Consider the following 21375-nt stretch of genomic DNA (forward strand, 5'->3'; position numbering starts at 1 on the left):
CGTAACCATGGCGACGGGGGCGGGACGCAGCGCCTGAGCGCTCCGGGCTCAGCTAGATTGCGGCCGCCTGGCCGCCTAGCGTCTGCTCCCGAGGGTTCCCAGGTGAGAAACCGGTGCACCCGAGGGGCCGTTAACCCGTCCGGGGACCTGTTAACCTGTACCGTATCTCTTAAGAACATGGTACTTCTTTTTTATTTTTTTTTTCCTCGTCTTTTTGCCATTTCTAGGGCCGCTCCCGCGGCATATGGAGGTTCCCAGGCTAGGGGTCCAATCGGAGCTGCAGCTGCCAGCCTACGCCAGAGCCACAGCAACGCGGGATCCGAGCCGCTGTCTGCAGCCTACACCACAGCTCATGGCAACACCGGATCTTTAACCCGCTGAGCAAGGCCAGGGATCGAACCCGCAACCTCATGGTTCCTAGTCGGATTCGTTAACTCCCAAGAACATGGTACTTCTTGAAATGCTCCTAAAAGGATTCAAAATGGAGTTGTATTTATATGAAGGATTTATTTTGTTAATTTGGAATTAATGGGAACCCGTTGTCCACTGAAAAATATCCTAAGAAAGATTATGCGCATTTTCGTACCACACTTTTGTGTTGGTTACAAGGCTTGTGTTTCGTTGTAGAACTTGCAGTATCACTTTTGTGGAAACCGGTTGGAGTGTAAATTAAAAAAACAGGCAATGGCTCTTGTGCCCCTTTCTGCAGAACCTGAACTCTGCCAAGTAGCTGCAAAATGTGAGTTGGTCAGGCTGTTAATGAGATCGCCGTGTGTGGGGTTAAAGAACTGTGCATGTCGCCCACACGGAATCGTTACCTTTGCTGCCTGTAAAAGAGGCAGGACAGTCTTAGGGCTGATTATTTTGGCGGGTTGATTCGCCTGAGGTTGGGAGCAGCTGCATCCACGCTGGTCACTGGCTTGGGCTGTTGATGGAGGTGTCACTAGTGGGTCTCCTCTCTTCCTCCTGCAAGAAGCGTCTGGTACATGTGATGCCCCTTCTGAACCCTGTCGGTTTTCTTTTTTTTTTTTTTTTTTTTTGTCTTTTTGCTATTTTCTTGGGCCGCTTTCGCGGCATATGGAGGTTCCCAGGCTAGGGGTCGAATCGGAGCTGTAGCCACTGGCCTATGCCAGAGCCGCAGCAACGCAGGATCCGAGCCGCGTCTGCAACCTACACCACAGCTCACGGCAACGCCGGATCGTTAACCCACTGAGCAAGGGCAGGGACCGAACCCGCAACCTCATGGCTCCTAGTCGGATTCGTTAACCACTGCGCCACGATGGGAACTCCCCCTGGCGGTTTTCAAGTGTAACTGCCCACTTCATTTTCCTGTCAAGAAAGGGAGTGCGTGTAGGACATAGGGATACATCTGGATCTGATTTAAATCATCGAAAAGTAAATGGCTTTAAAACTTTTACACAGTCACTGCTGTTTGTAATCAGATTTATGCTTACCTAACAAGTCCTGGCTTAAAAGTACACAATTTGTGTTTCAAGAACTGAAGGTTTATAAAATCAGGATTTTGTCAGCCTGGCCAACGGAAAGAGGGTATCAATTTTTTCTTTTAATTAAAGCAGCTAAACATAAAGAGTAGTAATACTTTTTAAAATATTTAATAATTTAGGAAAGGACTTAAAAACATGAGAATGCCTGAGTAAATCAGTCGCATTCCCAAACCTCTGTTATCAGCCATTTCTCCATTTTGTATTAGCTCTGCCCTCAGGGGAGCTAGAATTAGGACCTGTCTCCTCTTCTGGCTAAAGTGGAGAACTCTCTCTTCTTTTGCTGCAGAGTAAAAGCCGTCGGGTGTACTTTAATTATGGTGCGATTTATTATTTTAATATGGCGCTTAACCCGCTGACTCACAGAATGAGTCGCCTAACGTTTTAACAGAGGTGCCCCTTGAGAAAAAGAGAACAATTGTGCTTTTTCTTGTATGGATTTCCTAATGTTGTGCAGTTTGCATGCACTGCTGTAGCAAATGCATGACCTTGACTGCACAGCCTGCTGCTGCCTGGGATTGCTCTCTGCCTTGTAAAGTTTACTGACTTAACTTCAAAACAGTAGTTTCTCTAGCAGGCACTTGGCGCTGCATTTTCTCAAAGTGCTTCGCAGTGTCAGATGCACCAGACCCTTATCGAACACTGAGTGGAGTGTGTCCCCTCGGACTGGTTCCTGCGATGCACCTGTTGGGCTCTGACATTGAGTTTCCCCAGAGGAGGCACAGCAAGGAGCAGGGGAGAAAGGGGAGCACCGGATGCATCGTTGCTGCGTTGTTTGCGTGTTTTGGGTTCGTTGCATTGGCTAATCTCTATCGGTGACTGCTGGCTGTAGCAAAGGACCCTGTTATATAGCAGCGTGGCTCCTGCCCCAGGTCCCCGCGTCTCCTGGAGCCAGTCCCCACTCCTCCGCACTCCCGGCTGCCCCTCCGAGACCTCTTCCCCCTCGTGGTTCCTCCTCCCTGGGCCTCCAGGGCGTCTCCCTTTTCTGGGGCCTGCGGGGAGAGAAGGGAGCCCGGTGGGAGGTTGTCTAGGCTGGGCCTCTCAGTGGCCGCATGCTCCCTGCTCCTGCTGCCCTGGCCAGAGCTCAGCCACCTGGTGGCAGGTAGCTGCAGAGGATGCTGGGTCATGTCGTTTCCGGAAGGAAAGGGACCTCCTTGGTGACCAGGAGGTCGCCCTGTAATGCCGCCCTCCTGGAGGCTGGATGTCTCCAGCCCACAGGGAAAAGCCCCCACCCCCAGGCACTGCCTGGTCACAGCTCCAGCACGACCCAGAGCGCTCCCGGCCTGGCCGGGCCCGGCCCTCCTCCTGCTGGCTCCGTGACCTGGGAACTGAAAGGTGGGCTGTCTGCCTTCCCACCGGAGACTCGTCCTTTCCTAGGGGAGACTGGCCCATAGCAGTGCTGAAACCTGGCTGGCTGGGCAAGGGAGGGCCTTCCAGGGAGACCCTGACTCTGCGGCCAGGGGCCTGTCCGTGGTGTTCTGAAGCCCTTGGTCCTCCGCTCAGGCCTCTCCCCCCATGGCCTCATCAGAAGTGGCTCGTGGGCAGGGGGCTGCCATGGTCCCCCTCCTGCAGCTGTGAAGATGGGGCCCAGATGCTCTGTCCTTACCTGTCACTCTGTGTTTCTGTGGCCTCCTGGCTCCCATTTGTGCTCGTCCCTGTGCTGGCCTGCAGCTCTGCCGCCATCCTGTGCTTGGCCCTTCGTGTGCACCTGCTCTCTTGTCTCTCTTGAAACCAAGTGGCTGAGATGTGGCAGTTCTGTGGAACCATAGGCTTGATCTGGTGTCTTCTGGAAGGCTGAGTCCTGCTGGTACCCATCTCAGCAGAGCTGGCAGCGGCACCCCATTTTCCCCCTGAGGTCCCCAGGCTTCTGGACGTTTTGTTTCTGCTCGACTCATCTACCACTCGATGTGGTGGCTGCAGATGCTGGTTCTTCACCGGCATTTCCTTGAGGGCCACGGGGTCAGTGAGTGGGTTGTGTCTTCTGGGTCGTTACAGAATAGGATTTAACCAAATGTTTAGTCACTGCGTGCCGTGGACCCAGAGCCGTCAGCCTCCTGGATTTGTTTCTGGGCGCTGCCTGCGGCTCCGTCACTAAGCAGCATCCTGCAGTGTTGCCGAGGTGCTGGCTTCTTCGTGAGTCCAGCCAGAGGCTGTCGCCAATAGTCCCGCATTTCAGTGCTCATCGCAGTAAAAGTTCATTTCCTGCTCGCACAGCAGCCCAGCCTGGTGCTCCTGGTGCTCAAGCAAGCGGGTAACCAGCTACTTCCGTGAGGTGCCCTCCGTCATGGTGAAAGTGGCACAAGGGTGCCGCCTGCGGGACAGGGCCTGCGCAGAAGGTGACACCTTCTCCCTGGATTCGGCTGCGCCAACTTCCAGAGAGACAGGACGGTGGTTTCGCGGCATTTCTGTGGCTCCAGAGGGAGAGCGGGAAGGGCTCCGTGAGAACCCAGCAGGGGCCGCCAGACCTCGGAGCCAGGTCGGCGGATGTTTTCACCGGCGTGAAGAGGCTGCTTGGTTGTCAGGTGTTCTTGGCCAGGCCCTGATGGGGTCTCAGCAGAGCTGCTGTGCTCGGGGCAGGGCTTCCTGCAGAGAAGGCCCGGTCAGCAGAGGGGAGAGGCCGGCTCCAGCGTGAGCGCCGTCAGCTGTGCTGGCAGGCGCCACCCATGTGCCCCATCCCCGCTGCCCCGACCCCCGCCCGACCTGGGCAAACGGGCTTCGCCCTAAACCACCGTTCTTTCGTTCGGGTGAACTGTTGTGGTCAAGCTGGTGCCTATGCGCAGGGCCTTGGGCCTCGAGCTCACTCCTGTCACCTGGTCTCCCAGGAGCCGCCCTGGGCCAGTCCTGAGGACAAGCCTTTCCTGGGAATGTGCAGGCGTGAGCCCGTCCCCTGCAGGTCTCCGTCAGGGCAGGTCCCCATCAGGGCGGGTCTCGGGGGCCCCGGAGGCCAGCACTCTAGTCCCCAGCCCAGCTTGATCTTCCAGACTGTGGTTTGGGGCTGTGCCGCGCACACCAGCTGTGTGTAGTCTGCCTTGTGTGTCCTTTGGTAGCATTCAGCCTCCGGAAAATTCAGATCTGCCTGCTTGCTGGGTAGTTTTAGAGATGGCGGAGAAAAGTCCATTTTCTGGGAAACTTTTATTTGACTGTTTTAATTTGCTAACAGAAAAGTCACGTGGGACAGGTTGCGCCAGTGCCTACGTTACAGGTTCCGCGAGGACCGTCTCACCCTGGCCCCATGCTAGGGCTCTGGGCGGAAGGTGCCTGCCCGTAGGCAAAGCCTGCAGGCTGCCTCCTCGTCCAGGAGGAGGTAAGGCGCCTCTGATGACGCGAGGTGCCCATGCCTGTCCTGCTGAGCTGGAGCTCGTGTCACCAGGCTCAGAGAAGTGGCTGAACCGCTTGGACACCGCCCTTCAGGAAGGTCAGGTGACAGGACCTGCCTTCTGCTGGGACCGTGGCTGGGAGGGCAGGCAGCTGCCGTTGGCGCCCCCCCCCAGGGGTTCCGACTCCCCGTCTGTATCCCCTGGTCCCGCTGCCCCTGGGCTGCGCGTCTGTTCCGAGTCGAGCACTGTCCCCGCGGACGGTGCTGTGCTTTCGAAACGCAGTGAAGGAGGCGCAGAGACTTCGTGTCCCTCGGGACACGTTTACCCGCTGCTTCTGTGCGCAGCCCCTGCTGGGCTCTGGGACTTTGCAATTAAAACCCACGAAGCAGACCACGGTAGCTTTGAAACCTGTAGCTACTGTTTATGTGGCGCTCACTGCTGTGTCTCGGCAAAGGTAAAATAGATAAATAAAACCAACTCGTAACTTGGAGAAGAATGTGCCTTAAAATAGTCAACACACTTGGAGTTCCCTTTGTGGCTCAACAGGTCGCGAACCCGACTAGTTTCCCTGAGGACGCAGGTTCGATCCCTGACCTCACTCAGTGGTTAAAGATCTGGTGTTGCCCTGAGCTGTGGTGTAGGCTGGCAGCTGCAGCTCCAGTTAGACCCCTAGCCCGGGCAGTTGCATATGCAGCAATTTCAGATAGATAAATATATATATATTCAACACATTTCGTTTTCTCCACATGTTGCAGACTTCTGAAGTCTTGAAAGGTCCCTGATTTCTTCCAGAGAAGAGACAGGTGTTCTGTGGGCCATCGGGGAGCACAGGGCCTGACCGTGCTCTGAGAGTCGCCTCGCTTTGCTTCCCCGGGCCTGGGTCGGCCAGACGGGTGCTACAACGTGGGCTTCTGCCCACCTGCCATTGAAAGGGCCTTTGGGGTCATTTTCAACAGCTACTTTAGGTATCCTGTGAAACTGTGACCCCTGCACCTGCAGGCTGGGAGGTGACTCCAGCCCCACCTGTCACCCAGGTGACCCGGGCAGTCTAGGGCCACATGTCCCTCCTGGGGAGGCTGCCTGGGAGCCCCCGCTGGGCCCCACCTATTCCCTCTGAGGGTGAACATCCCCGGGCTGAGGTCCCCCGTCCCGTCCCGCCCCGCTGTCTCTGACGGCGTTTCTTTCCATTGGAGATAGGCCATTGTCTCCACTCAGCCTAGACAGAGGCAAAGGGCACCACGCCCGAGAGGCGGGAGCAGGACCAGATCCTGGAGCCAGTGTCCAGGGCCGCCCCGTGCGCCTCCCGGCCCCGCGTGTCCCTGCTCCACGCTGCCCGGCAGTGCCGCCTGCCCGCAGCTGTGCTGCTGGGATTCCCGCCCGAGGGCATCTGCGACTTGGGCAGCCCATCCTCTAAGTGTCTGGGACGGACTGTATCTTCAGGGTTGGTGCTCGCTTGGTGTTGAGGGATGGGTTGGAGGTGAGGGCAGAGAGAGGAGGGAACTAACATTCACTTGAGCTTCGTGCCTGGAGACTCGGAGGCTGGGAAAGGGCCCTGCAGCTCAGAGGACCCTGGGGACAGGGAAGGTCTCCGCGGGAGCAGAGGACCGGGCACCTTTGTCCTTGCGGGGCCTTGTGCCAGCGCTCGAGCCGGGTCCCGGGGCTGGGGCCTCTCCCCACCCAGGCCCTCTTTTCCTTTCTTTGTCTTTTTTTTTTTTTTTTTTTTGCTTTTTAGGGCTACACTCGCGGCACATGGAGGTTCCCAGGCTAGGGGTCGAGTCGGAGCTACAGCTGTTGGCCTATGCCACAGCCGCAGCCACGCGGGATCCTCAAGCCACTCAGTGAGGCAAGGGATCGAACCCACAACCTCATGGTTCCTAGTCGGATTCGTTTCCGCTGCGCCACGACGGGAACTCACCCCCACCCCAGGCCCTCTTGACCAGGACCCCTGCACGTGGCTGCCAGAATGACCTGCGGCCTCTTGATGGCCATCTCGCTCCTTTGGTGGGCGGCTTCGGGATTCCCAGGGTGGCCTGAGCTTACGGACAAGCCCTTCTTCTGGGTCTGCCGAGTGGTGACCCGGCCACCGGCTCCCCCAGGGACCCTCCGCTTTCCCCTCCCGGTGCCCAGCCCGAGTCTGCGGCTCAGATCCCCAGTTGGCTGCTCGGCCCACGTGGCCTCTCCAGGCTGAAGCGCACAGCCAGCTCGGCGACGGGACACTCCGGTCCTTTGCGCACCACTTTGTCAGCCGTTCTGTAGCTGACCTTCCTTTTTTTAAAATTTAATTTTTATTTTATATTGGAGTATCGTTGATTTACAGTGTTGTGTTCGTTTCATTTGTACAGCAACAGTTCAGTTTTCATACATGCATATCCATTGTTTTTCAGATTCTTTCCCCATGTAGGTTATTACAGAATCCTGAGCTGAGCACCCTGTGCAGTTCGGTGGGTCCTCTAATTATCTGTTTTATACAGAGGCGTGTTATATGTTAATCTCACCCTCCTAATTTACCCCTCTCCCTCAGGTTTCCCCTTGGGTAATCATAAGTTTGTTTTCAAAATCTGTGATTTTGTTTCTGTTTTATAAATAAGTTCTTTTGTATCATTTTGCTTAGATTCTACAGATTAGTGATCTCATATGATACTTGTCTTTCTCTGATTTATTCCATTTAGTGTGATAATCTCTAGGTCCATCCATGTTGCTGCAAATGGCACTATTTCATGCTTTTTTATGACTGAGTAATATTCCATCGTATATATGTACCATATCTTCTTTATCCAGTCCTCTGTTGATGGGCATTTAGGTGGTTTCATGTCTTGGCTAAAAGTGCTGCAGTGAATATAGAGGTGCATGTGTCTTTTCAAATTACAGTTTTCTCTGGATAGATGCCCGGAATGGAATTGCTGGATCATACGGTAGTTCTAGTTTTTGTTTTCTGAGGAACCTCCATACTGTTGTCCACAGTGGCTGCACCAGTTTACATTCCCATCCACGGGGTAGGAGGCTCCCTTTTCTCCATGCCTTCGCCAGCATTTATTGTTTGTAGATTTTTTGATGATGGCCGTTCTGACCAGTGTGAGGAGGGGTGATACCTCCATGTAGCTTTGATCTGCATTTCTCTGATAATTAGTGATGTTGAGCATCTTTTCATGTGCTTTTTGGCCATCTGTCTGTCTCTTTGGAGAAATGTCTGTTTAGAGCTTCTGCTCATTTTTGATTTTTTTTTTTTTTTTTTTTTTTGATATAGAGCGGAGATCCTTTTCTTGGGAGTAGGGAGGGGAGATGGGTAAGTAGGTGTGGTCGTGCTGGTCATTGCGAATAAACAGGAGACTGTTGTCTGCATTCAGTATCGTAACCACGGTCCTCTTACATGTATTTGGTCTTTCCAGGTTGAACATGGAGGAACCACGGGAGACTTTCTCCACGAGTGAGGGCCACGGAGGTGAGATCGTTGTGGAGACACACATGGTGGAATCCACGGAGTCTGCGTCCCACGTCCACCTGGCCTGCAGTCGGCAGCACTGTGCCTTCCCCTTAGATGGAGATGCCCTCTGCGTGTGGAGCACCCAGGACCCTTCCCACCAGGTGCCTGCAAAGTTACCTGGGATGAGGCCCTGCTGTGCAGCGCAGGGAGCTATACCCAGTCCTATTTGTATGGCTGGGTCCCTTTGCTGCACAACAGAAATTGACAGGACATTGTAAATCAACTATAATAGGACAACTGAAACGCTTAGAAAAGTTATCTGGGCTTTTTGTCAAGTGCCAGAGCCTTGCCCTGCTTCTCAGATGCTTCTGGGAGTTGCTGGCTTTTGTCGATACAGCTGCCAACCTTGGGAGAGAAATGCTAACACAACAAAACTGATCAAGTTTTCATTTTTGAAAAATAAATCACTTTATTTAAAAATAAATTTGAATAACTTAAAAATTATTTAAAATTTCTTTTTGAGAAGAAGTATTTAATATAATAGTATTTCTTCGTTTATATTATTTCTTATATAGTAAGAATAGAAGGAAGAAAAGGTTCATGTTAACACAGGCCAGGCAAGTTGAACTTCTACCGATTTTTTCATACAGTGTTTAAGTAAGTTTATTGTGTTTATTGCAGAATCTTTAATCAAACTAACAAAGTATTGACACCGATTGTCTTTTTAAAGCTTATTCATGACTCTATAATTATCTAAATACTTTTGAAAATGGGTTTTATCGTAAAAAATTAAAAAGTGAATCAGTGTTTTTGGTTTTGGGGTAATTTTTATCTTCATTTGGGCTTTACGAGGTTGAGGATAGTGATTACAGTACTTATGAAGCAAAACTGCATTTGCGTTGAAATTTTCTCCAACTTTCAGGTAGACTGCCAGTCAGTCTCTGCTGAAGTGGAGGCTGCTCATCACTAAAGGAAATCTGCGTTTTTTCGTCCCATTCCATCAAGAGAGGTTTCATGTGTTTCTTCCACACAGCTTGCACTGATGAGCTGACTCCCACATTCAGATCTCCAGCATGGTCTCTCTTTTTATTAAGCATAAAACACTTGGGAAAATGTGTGCCAAGATTAAGTGCACACCAGTGGTTGTAATAGAGGAACACATCTGGGCAGCGGCATCCAGCTTGGCGTCCTGTCACTGGTGCTGTAATGCTGTCTTGACTTCTGGCTATTGGCTCACTGCTGCTCGTGTTTGAACTTGGTGTGGATGGTATCATGCTTTGCAGTCTTTTTTGCTGGTTTCTTTGACACGCTGTTATGTTATGGGATTTGTCCACATCGTTCATGTTCATTACTGTGTAGTATTCCATTGTATGGCCAGACCACATTTATCCATTCTATTATGGGAGATTTGGTTTGTTTCCATGTTCATTACTGTGTACTATTCCATTGTATGGCCAGACCACATTTATCCGGTCTACTATTATGGGAGATTTGGTTTGTTTCCATGTTCATTACTGTGTACTATTCCATTGTATGGCCAGACCACATTTATCCAGTCTACTATTATGGGAGATTTGGTTTGTTTCCATGTTCATTACTGTGTACTATTCCATTGTATGGCCAGACCACATTTATCCAGTCTACTATTATGGGAGATTTGGTTTGTTTCCATGTTTTGATTGCTACAGACATCCTTCTGTGTGTCTTTTGATGCCAATGGGGACGCAGTTGCCCAGTCTTGGGAATATGCATATATTCAGTTGGAAAGATGACGCCAAGCTTTGCAAGGTGGTTGCAGCACCGTGTGCACATCTTGACTTACACCTGGTCCTTCTGACTTGACCCCTTCTGCTGCGTATGGTAGTTCTTGGTTGTAGCTTGTAACTCCCTGCTGATTCCTGGGGTGTAATCCCTTTGATCATGTTAACTGCCATTGAGACATTCTCTTTTGTGACCTGTGTGTTCAGTCGGTCACCTTTTTGCTATTGAATTCTCTGTCTTTTCCCTATTGATTTGAAGGAGTTCTTTATGTATTCTAAATATAAGCTTTGTATTAGTTTGCATTTTCTAGAGTCTGTGTAAGTGGAATCAGACAAGTTTTTACTCTTTTTGTCTGGCTTCTTTCAGGCAGTAATTATTTTGAGATGTACCTGTGGTATTTTAGGGAAAAACTCTTCTTCTTTATTGTTGCATAGTATTCCATTGTGTGGATGTACTGTAATTTGTTTATCCATGCTCCTGTTGGTGGATATTTATTTATTTATTTGCTTTTTAGGGCCACACCTAAGGCATATGAAAGTTCCCAGGCTAGGGGTCTAATCGGAGCTGCAGCTGCCAGCCCACACCACAGCCACAGCAACGCACGACCCAAGCCGAGTCTGTGACCTACGCTATAGCTCATGGCAGTGCCAGATTCCCGACCCATGTCCTCACGGATACTGGTTGCGTTGGTGACTGCTGAGCCACAGCCTCCCTGTTGGTGGACATGTAGGTTATTTTCACTTCGACTATTATAAGTAAAGCTGCAGTGAATATTTGCATGTCTTTGGTTTATAATTTTATTCAGGTCCAGTTGGTTGGCGGTGTTCCTCAGGTCTCTGCTCAGGTCCCCGGTTCTGCCAGTCATCAAGGGAGAAGTATTGAAATGATGGCTCTAAATGCGAGTTTGTTTGTTTCTTTTCCACCTGTTGGCTCCGTGTGCTTTGAAGCCCAGTTACTAAGCGTGTGAATGTGTAGCGTCTTGTGTCTTTTTGATGAATCGACTCCGTTAACCTGTGAAGTGACATGCTTTATCCCCGGCAACTTTGGCTGTACTTTTCTTTTTTTGCAGTCTGCTTTTTACTTGCCTTTTGCACTTGGAGACTTATTTTTCAAGAGCAGTTTTCGGTTTACAGAAAAGTGGAGGGGAAAGTACAGAGGTTTTTCCTTTGTACTTTTTGTGCGGCCCGCCCCCGGCATAGCCCCTGATCGCCGTCCCGCTCTGGGGTGAGTGGTACCTCTGTGGCCACAGGGAGCCTCTCCCTGGCATCGTTTTCACTCAGAGCCCGTAGTTTACCTTCACGTTCACTCTTGGGGTGGAACCTTCTCTGGGTTTGGGCAAACACGTAAAGGTTCGTACCCACCATTGCCGCGTCCTGCAGGGTGGTCTCATGCCCTGAGCCTCCTCCGAGCTCTGCTTATTCATCCTCCCTGCCCCTCCCCCCGCCCCCGGGACCCTCGGCTCTTCTCCTGCCTCCGTAGGTCTGCCTTTGCCGGAGGCTGGAATCCCATGGTAAGTGCCCTGTTCACGCCGGCTCCTTTCGCTAGTGATACTCGGTCGAGGCTTCTCCGTGGCTTTTCGTGGCTTGATAGCTCATTTCTTTTTAGTGCTGAATCCTAGTCTGTTGTCTGGATGGACCAGTTTATTCACTTACCAAAGGACCTCTTGCTTGCTTGCTTCGAGGTCTGGCAACTATGAATAAGGCTGCTATAAACATGCGCTTTTGTGCACATTTTTGTGTGGACGTAAATTTTCAGCTCCTTCGGGTAAACACCAAGGAGGGGGATTGCAGGCTGTACGGCGAGTGGTTTAGTTTCGTAAGGAAGTGCCGAGCCGTCTTCTAAAGCGGCCGCCCCATTCGGCGCTTGAACCGGCAAAGGGTAAGAGTTTCCTTTTCTCCACGTCGTCAGCAGCATTTGGTGGTGGTGTCAGTGCGGGATTTTTGCTGTTCTAGCAAGTGTGTAGTAGTACCTTGTTGTCCTTTTAATGTGCGTTTCCTTGATGACACGTGCTCTTCCTATGTTGGCTTGTCATGTGCGTATCTTCCTGGGCCAGTGTCTCAGCGGCTTTGACTTATTTTTAAAGTGGGTTTATTTGCTTGTTGTGTCTTAAGAGTTCTTTGTGTATTTTGGATAATAGGTATGTCTTTTGCATGTCTGTGGTTTGTCTTTTTGTTTTTTGTTTTGTTTTGTTTTGTTTTGTCTTAAGGGCCGCACCCGTGGCATATGGAGGTTCCCAGGCTAGGTGTCCAGTCGGAGCTACAGCTGCCAGCCTACACCACAGCTCACAGCAACGCCAGATCCTTAACCCACTGAGTGAGGCCAGGGTTTGAACCCGCGTGCTCCTGGATGCTAGTCGGGGTCGTTAACTGCTGAGCCACGACGGGAGCTCCGTCGTCTGTAATTTTCTCTTCTTGTCATGTCTTTGTCAGGTTTTGGCGTTTGGGAAATGCTGGCTCAGAGAGTGAAAGTAAGGAGGTATTCCCTCTGTTTCTTCTGAAAAGAAGGGTTTCCTCTTATTTCTTCTATTTTCTGAAGGAAATTTTGGAACACTGGTTCTGATTTCTCTCTTGAGTGTTTAGTGGAATTTACCAGTACGCCCATCTTGGCCTGGTGCATTCTGTTTCAGAAGGGGATACATTATTGATTCATCTTCTTTAACAGACAGAGGCCAGTTGGTTCATCCGTTTTTCTTTCTGCAATACCGAATCTGCTTTTAATCCCGCTCGGTGTGTTTTTCATTTTAGTTTTCACCTTTCGAAGTTAGAATTGAATCTTATTTTAATGTATATTCTGTGCCTCTGTTTAACTTTTTGAACACAGGGAATGAACTCACAGCGACTCTCTGCTGTCCTCTGGATCCGTCCCGGCTTGGTTCCAGGGCCGCTGGAATGGCCTCTGGGTATTTACCATCATCTCATTTCCGTTTTGTTTGGACTGAATGGTCTCGGGGCCTGATTGTTTTTGCCCAATTACTGGACATGACGTTTGAAAAAAAATGTGTAGATAGTTTGAGGCTCCATTGTGATCTTAGCCTCGTCTCGTCCAGAGGAACTTATGTTTGCTTTGGATAGTTGGCTGGCTGTGGGCACAGCACGTCCAGGGGACCCCAGCGCCGGCAGGGCCGAGGGGACGCAGCACGTCCAGGGGACCCCAGCGCCGGCAGGGCCGAGGGGACGCAGCACGTCCAGGGGACCCCAGTGCCGCCAGGGCCGAGGGCTCAGCGCTGCTACTTCTGGGTCTGGCCGTCGGGTTCCTCAGCTGCAAGGCTGTTGGGTCTGTTCTCAGAGGAGAGTTCTTGGCTCTTCTCCCAGTAGGATACTTCTGTTTATGCTCTCAAAGTGCTGCCTCTGGTTACGCCACTTACCCCATCAACGTCCCAGGAAGCCCCATGAACATCTCGCCTCGCCGTCCTTTCCCGGGATCGTTAGGCGCTGACTCCATAGACATCTGCCCGGGGTGCCGCGGGGCGGGCACCCGTCCCCTCGGTTCTCTCCTCGGGTCTTCCTCCTTCGTCACCTCCGCTGCTCTCTGATGGCTTAAAAACTGTTGTTGTCGTTGTCAGATTGTCCAGCTTTTCTTGTCCCTCGCCTTGGGAGGTTGGTGCAGATGAGCAGGCTGCCGCGGCGACCCACCTGGGCTCCCGTCGGAAGGACCGCCTTCCCACCGGGCCGCGCTGCCCACCTGCGGTCGACTTGAAAGCCCCTCCGTGTCCTTGGGACCAACAGCCCACGTGCACGCGGGTCCCGGCCCCTCCTCCCTGGTGTCTCGTCGCCGCCCTGGGCCGTCGGCCCCGGGGTTTCCACGTGGCACTGCTTCTCTTCACCTGGCCCTTTCCGCCCTTCCGCTCAGCCTGCGGGTCGTCACCTCCCAGCTCCGTTTCTGCCACCTTAGCGCCAGCCTTTATTGTGTCTCCTGGGGAACATTTTGCTCTCAGCTGCATCCCCCGGGCAGGTCTCCCTTCCGAACCTGCAGGAATTTACGTTCCTGAAGGAGAAATCGGGTGCGCGTGGCCTGTGACTCCCTGAGCTCCATCCAGGCTCCTTCTGTCGTTGTCGGGTGGTCGCACCCTGGCCCCCCGCCTCCAGCTTCGTCTCGCTGCTTCGCTCGTGCCAGCGGTCTCATAACCGTGTCCCGCGTCCCCAGCGCCCCGGGCCCTCCTCCTCTCGTCGAATCCTTGTTACCTCCCTTGTGCTCCTGGCTTCAGCACCGCAGGGACCCGTCGGCGTGGACTGGGGAGCAGGGCGCATGTGCCTGATTAATAAACAGGGAAGAAGCGGGAGAAAGAGGTCGGCTGGGCCCGGGACCAGTGTGTGTACTCGTGGTGCCGGCGACCGTGACCTGGTGGCCCCGAGCGATGGTGTGTGTGAGCGGGACTTTGAACACACGAGGCGGGCCCGAGTGTGCCCGGTAACCACCTTGGGAAAACTCGGTCCATGTCCTGTCTTAGGACGAGGCTGTGTTGTTACGTTCTTTTATCCTTTCGGTGCTGTCTGCAAGCTGTGGTCTTGTTGCTTCTGTTCCTTTCTCCAGCCGCTCATCCTGAGAGGACACCTTCGTCCAGTTACCGCGGTGGCCTTTGGGAATGCACACCCGCTCCTGCTCTGCTCTGCGTCCCGGGATCGTGTCATGATGTGGAACCTGGGCGAATGCGGAGAGAAAACGCTCGACGGTAAAGGAACATTTCAAACATCTCAAAAAAGTGCCGTGGGAGAGACTCGCTGTTAAATCGACTCGGGGACATCGAGGGGTTTGGATCATTTTTGATCCTTCAACCTTGAGACCAGGTCTCAGGGGATGTGGCGTGTGGGACGCAGAGCAGGCCCTTCAGCTCCACCGACCTTTGCAGAGCGTGGGGCTGATGTTGTTCATTCATTCATGTCCATCTTAAGATGGTCTTATTCTGATTTCAGTGCTTTTGGTGCAGCTCTGCAAGGAGGCGGAGAAGGTGAAATACTCTTTCCTTACGGAGACCGTGGTAAAGTGACAGCGTGGGGTGGGGGGCCCTGCAGGGGCACACCCTGCGGGCACGTGGTGCTGCAGAGGCAGTGTCTGGGCTGGAGGCCAGCAAGCTCCTGGGGCTGGAGCTTGGCGATGTTAGCAGAGGTTGCCAGATAAAGTCAAAAAGGTAGGCGGGTCACAGAACTAGAAAAAATAGTTTAAAAATTCGTATGGAGACATAGAAGGCCTTGAAGAGCCGAACCATCTGGAGAAAGGAAGCCAAGAGCTGAGGAATCAGGCCCTGACTTCAGGTTATACTGCAGAGCTGCAGGCATCAAACCAGCATGATAGGGACACACAGACAGACACCCAGATCTGGGGAACAAGGCAGAAATCCCAGAAATAAATCCACACACTGTGCTCACCCAGTCAGCAGAGGAGGCCAGAGCAGGCAAGGGAGAAGAGGCCTCTTCAGCCAGTGGTGCTGGGGGAGACGGACGCCCCACGGAAAGCAGGGAGGGTGGGACCCTCTCTCACCCCCACGGGCCTGCAAGCCCTGTGCTTGCCCAGCTCCAGGGCCAAGAAAGAACCTGGAGTCAGTGACAGAGGCATCAGAGGTACCTACCTGAAGCCGGTCCTGGAGCCACATCCCACTGTGTATGTGTGTGTGGGGGGTGACAGGCAGGACGTGGTGGCAGGCTTTATTCCCCAAGGGAGGGGGATTATGTCAGGTTGGCTCGTGCGACACCAGGGAAACCATCAGAGGGATGCATCCTTCACCACCCCTCTGAGAAGAGCAGTTGCCAGCTGGGACCCGGGGCAAGTACACAGGACAGCCGTGTGGGGGGCGACGGCCGTGTGGGGGGCGTAGGTGCCGCCGGCGCCGGTCCAGCAGGGAGGATGTACAGAGAGCAAGAGAGCAGCCACCCTGAGTGGCCTGACCAGACAGACACAGCGAGGATTAGATACAAACCCGGCGTGGCTTAGAGACCTGCATGCAGAGCTGGATGTGCTGAAGCTCCCGGGTGAAAACATGGGCAGAACACTCTGTGCCGTCAGTCGCAGCGGTATTTTTTTGGATTTGTTTCCTCGAGTCATGGAAATATAAACAGGCAGAGGGGACCCAATGAAACCTGAAAGCTCTTGCACAGCAAAGGAGATCACAAACCAAACAACAGCCAGCCCGAGGGATGGGAGCGGATATTTGCAAATGGTGCGGCCCACAAAGGATCAGCCTCCAAAATACACCAACAGCGTATATACAGCTTAGTGTCAAAACAGCAAGCAGCCCAATCAAAAGTGGGCAGCAGATGGACGTTTCTCCAAGAAGGACAGACGGATGGTCAATGGGCCCCTGAAGAGATGCTCAGCATCGCTAATCAGAGAACTGCAGATCAGAGCGCCCCACTCCGGCCAGGACGCCGTCGTCACGGCAGATGCTGAGCGGGTGCAGAGGAAAGGGAGCCCTCCTGCCCTGCTGGTGGGAGTGTCTGCTGGTACAGTCACTGCAGAGAACGGTGTGCAAGTTCCTCAGAAAACTTCCTGTAGACGGACCATGTGATCCAGCAGTCCCCCTCCGGGGCATATGTCTGGAGAAAATAATAATTTGAAAAGATACCTGCACCCCTGTGCTCAGAGCAACAGTGTTTACAATAACCGAGACAGGGAGACACCCGAAATGCCCATCAGCAGCTGACTGGAGAAAGAGCAGGTACGTGTATGTACTGGAATAGTACTCAGCCCAGCCAAGGATGAAACAATGCCATTTGCAGCAACATGAATGGACCTAGAGATTATCACACTCAGTAAGTCGGACAGAGAAAGACAAATATCATCTAATACCACTTAGACGTGGACTCTAAAAAATGACACAGTGACCTTATCTACAAAATGGAAATAAACTCACAGACACAGACAGAAAACAAACTTATGGCTACCAGAGGGGAAAGAAGGGTGGAGGGATGAGTAGAAGTTGAGGACTAAAAGAGACATGGTGCTGCACACGAAATGAACAACAAGGACCGACCGTGTTGCACGGGGAGCTATGGCCCGTGTCCTCACACCGCCTGCAGTGGAAGAGACTCGCGGAGGACCACGTGTGTCACTGAATCACTTTGCTGCCCGCTTGGAATCAGCGCAGTGTTGTAAATCAACTTGAGTAAAGAGACCTACCCTGTGATCTAGAAATTCCACTTCCGAGTGTATGTTAAAAAACCCAAACCACTCGTTTGAAAAGCTGCGTGTGCCGAATGTTCATAGCGGCGCTTTTTACAGCAGCCAAGACATGGAAGCCGCCTCAGTGTCCACCGACAGGCGACTGGATGAAGACGATGTGAGTCACACACACACACACACGCGCACACACATGCACATGCACACACACGCGCGCACACACACACATACACACACACAGGAATATCAGCCGAAAGAGGGAATGAAATCCTGCTCTTTGCCGCAATATGGATGGACCCCGAGGGTATCATGCTCAGTGACGTAGATCAGATGGAGAAAGACGAATAATGTATGTGGTCTCACTCCTGTGTGGAATCTAAAAAATAACAAAGCAAATGTGTCTCACGGATCGGAAGCAGGTTCTCAGATGCAGAGAACAAAGGAGCCGTTCCCGTGGGGGGAGGGGGAGGACAGGATGGGGGCTTAGGATTAAGAGACACAGGATACTAGGTACCGACCAGCTGGTAACAAGGATGTGGGTTTTTGTTTTTTGGGTTTTTTTTGGTCTTTTGTCTTTTCTAGGGCTGTACCCACAGCATATGGAGGTTCCCAGGCGAGGGGTCTTATTGGAGCTACAGCTGCCGGCCTCCACCACAGCCACAGCCACGTGGGATCCGAGCCGTGCCTGCGACCTACACCACAGCGCACGGCAATGCCGATCCTTAACCCCCTGAGCGAGGCCTCATGGTCCCTAGTGGGATTCGTTTCCGCTGCGCGATGGTGGGAACTCCACAGGGAGTGTTTTCTAGCACAGGAAATACCGCTGTGATTTGATAACAACTGTAAATGGAGCAAAGCTTTTAAAAAGTGCGGGCCACCTCTATTGTACACCTGAAACATATTATTGTACACAATTCAATAAAAAAGTTCAAAAAGTGAAAGTCAGGTGGGGGTCGTGTTAAGGCATCTGAATTTTACGCAGTCACATCAGGAACTTGTAGGATTTGCTCTAAAACCCAAGTGACACATAGTCATCGATGGCAGTGAATGTGAGCGCGTGTTCCCCGCCTTCACTGACGTGTAGTGTGTTCACTCCAGTGTCAGTTTATCACGAGTTGTCTCACACACACACAGCACATACAAACACAGCACCCACGTAGTACACACGCATGCAATTCATATCTAGTACGTATGTGCTCACACACATAATTACACACATATACACAAGTGATACACACTTGACAGACACACAGCCCACGCACGCGGGATGTGCATGCTTTCACACGTATAGTACAGACACATGATACACACGCGGCACCTGCATGCTCCGTGTGCATGCGTGTACACAGACACAGAATACATGCATGTGTACACACATACTCATGCAGCACACCACGTGTACAGACATGCGTCATCTGAACAGCTCTCCCCTCCCTGCCCCTTTGGGTTCGGGCCACCAGGCTACCTCACCTGGGCTGTCGAACTAGCCTCTGACTGCCTGCTGCACCTGTCCGCTCAGTGCCACGGCCCGACGGTCCCGTCACAGTCAGAATGGCTCTGCTGTCTCTGCTCAAAGCCCCAGTTCCTTCCCACCGCCTGCAGAGGTGCAGCCAACAGGCTCCGGGTCCCCTTTGCACCTGGGCCTGTCCCCGGCCCTGCATCTGCTGCTCCATGCCAGCGTTACTGTGGGTCTTGGCTCACGGGTGCCTTTGCTGTGGTGCTTGCCCACCGCGCCTAGAGCTTCCCGCGGTGCTCTGTCCTCGCAGCCCTTTCGGGATCTCAGCTGTTCGTTTTTTTATTGGCATCCTGCTCGTGCACGCACACACGCACACACATGCACATGCGCACACGCACACCATGGACGTTTTCCTCAAAGGCGGGTTCTCTGGTTCACGGCTCATCCCAGTGCCTGAGGCACCTGCAGGTGTAGGCACCTGCTGGGCCCTGATGGCAGAGTCCACGCGGTGCACCCCGCAGACGGAGCTCCAGTGTGGAGTGTGTGTGTTTTCCTTTCTGCAGACTCGTGGTCCCAGCTGGCAGCCTCAGTCTCGGGGCTGGACCAGGGCCACTGCATCTTTGCTGCGTGTCGGCGGCTGGCTGAGTGGCCTCACCTGAGAGTGCGGGCCAGCTTCATTGTCACCGTGGAGACCCCTGAGGCAGGGGCCCAAATGGACCCCTGTCCCTGCTGCCTACTTGACACAGGCCAGAGCAGGTCCTGTGGCCAGGCCCGGAGGCAGCATCCGGACGGTCAGCTCCAGCTGCAGCGCCGCCTGTGTGCAGAGGCTCCTCCTGCAGTCCTGCCCCCCCCCCCCAGTGCCCCGAGTCCCTTCCTGCAAATGGTCCTGGGTTCCACATTGTCCAGATGTTCTTTTGACTGTTTTTAATACCCTCACCTAATGACACTAATGACCACTCCCCCCCACCCAGGGCAGCCTCCGCGAGGGACAGTCCTCCACGCCCTTCTGGGAGAGGTGCTGTGTTTAAGGCTTAGTCCCGACGACCGTGTTGCCGCAGTGTGTGCTGGAGATCGAATCCTCATGCTGGACGCCGAGGTAAGATCCGATGGCTGCGCAGAGCTGGGGCCCGGCGCCCATGGGGTCCCAGATGCTGGGTCCCACCTGCCCCTCTGCACCTGCATTTTCACTGGGCCTATTTTGGTAAAGATGCTGGGGGAATGAGTGAAAGCAGGCCTTTCTCTTGCCGCTGGAAAGCTGTGGAATCAGAGCGTGCTGCTTGGGGTTAGGTAGGGGGTCTTCCGTGAGGTCTGGGATCCGGGGATGACCTTAGACGCCTGCCCAGCGAACTGCATTTCTCCTGCTCGAGTGGCCTCGGCAAGGCCCGGAAGGCACGGGGCTCTCGTTTCTCTCTCCTGGGGAATTTGCATTCCATCGAGAACTGTGCCATTCTGCCTTCTTCCGCCCTGGAGCTAGCTGAAACAAGTGTGTGGCCTCTCTGGGTTCAGTGGCTTTGAAACCTCAGTTTGGCTGTGGGATGGATGCTCTCACCTGGGACCGGGTGCCAGCTGCCGGCAGCGGGAGGCAGGGGTTCCCAGGCCTGGAGTCCTGCCTTGTTTTCCACTTGCCCAAGGAGTACAGGTAACAGGTGGTTGGTCTGCAGGGGCTGTGTTGCCGCCTCCACTGTAAAAAGCCCTGCTTCGGAGGGACGCGGAGGGAAGCCTTCCCTGTGCTTTGCTGACGGTGGGCTGCGTGCGGGCGAGCCCGTGTGGGCAGAGTGTGCGCGTCTGTCTTCAGGCGGTTTTTGCCCAGATTGTGCCACTGTGGCTCACACGGGAAAAGGTTCGCGTTGTCGTGAAGTCACGTGCTGGAGGCCGCGGGGATCAGGCAGGGGCCCTGAGGCTTGTGCAGTGGGACGCTGGTCTGTGGGCTGTAAGTATTTAAAATGTTCTGTGCAGACATCCTCCCAGGGTCGAATGCCTGAGCGCTAGGTCACCCCCAAACCTGACAAAACGCGCCATCATCATGTCGCAGAAAAGCTAAACCAGTGTTCGAAGGAAGAGAGATGTTCTAGAAAGACAACGCGAAGCCTGGCGTCGGCTCCCAACCCCACGCTTCAAAGTCCATGAAAACAAGCAGTGAGGTGCCGTTTGTCCGAGGCTCGTGAGGCTCGTCCGGGGCCTGGGCCGGCGTCCTTGTCCTGCTGCTCCGAGCACTGGCTCCCAAGGGGAGGGACACGGCCAGGCTGAACCGCTCGGCGGGGCTGCCGGGAGGCGTGATGAAGCCACGTGCCCGGACCAGAATCCTTGGCTTGAACAAGTACCAAGTACGACGTTTGTTTTGACTTTAAATGAAGACTGAACACTTTTTGGTAAAGGTCCGTTTTAACTGTAAAATATAGCCATAAAATATCAAAAGGAAACACAGTGTTTTTTTTTTTTTTTTGCTATTTCTTTGGGCCGCTACCACGGCATATGGAGGTTCCTAGGCTAGGGGTCAAACTGGAGCCACAGCCGCCGGCCTGCACCAGAGCCACAGCAACGTGGGATCCGAGCCGCGTCTGCAACCTACACCACAGCTCACGGCCACGCCGGATCCTTCACCCACTGAGCCAGGCCAGGGACCGAACCCGCAACCTCATGGTTCCCAGTCGGACGCCGTAACCACTGCGCCGCGACGGGAGCTCCGAAAGGAAACAAAGCATCGCTGAGGCTGTGCTGTTGTTAGCAGACCACCCCTAGGTCTGTCTTCCAGACGCCGGAGGGAGCAGAACGCTCGTTCCTGGGAATCCCTGTCCTGGCGCACGTCGT

General features: G+C 53.3%; 1 protein-coding gene across 2 annotated transcripts in view; it reads left to right on the top strand.

Annotated features, from left to right (window-relative positions):
* WDR27 (WD repeat domain 27) overlaps nt 5–21375 on the top strand; it is a 141616-nt gene continuing 120245 nt past the window's right edge. Inside the window, exons 1-5 of one of the 2 annotated variants that reach the window (XM_021085668.1) lie at nt 5–102; nt 628–739; nt 8206–8401; nt 14532–14670; nt 19539–19663. In XM_021085668.1, the coding sequence (XP_020941327.1) occupies nt 738–739; nt 8206–8401; nt 14532–14670; nt 19539–19663 (462 nt within the window). In that variant the 5' untranslated portion in view covers nt 5–102; nt 628–737. The remainder of the gene's footprint in view (nt 103–627; nt 740–8205; nt 8402–14531; nt 14671–19538; nt 19664–21375) is intronic. The other variant, XR_002342137.1, reaches the window with a different exon arrangement.

This window comes from Sus scrofa, chromosome 1, assembly GCF_000003025.6.
Source record: "Sus scrofa isolate TJ Tabasco breed Duroc chromosome 1, Sscrofa11.1, whole genome shotgun sequence".
NCBI lineage: Eukaryota > Metazoa > Chordata > Mammalia > Artiodactyla > Suidae > Sus > Sus scrofa.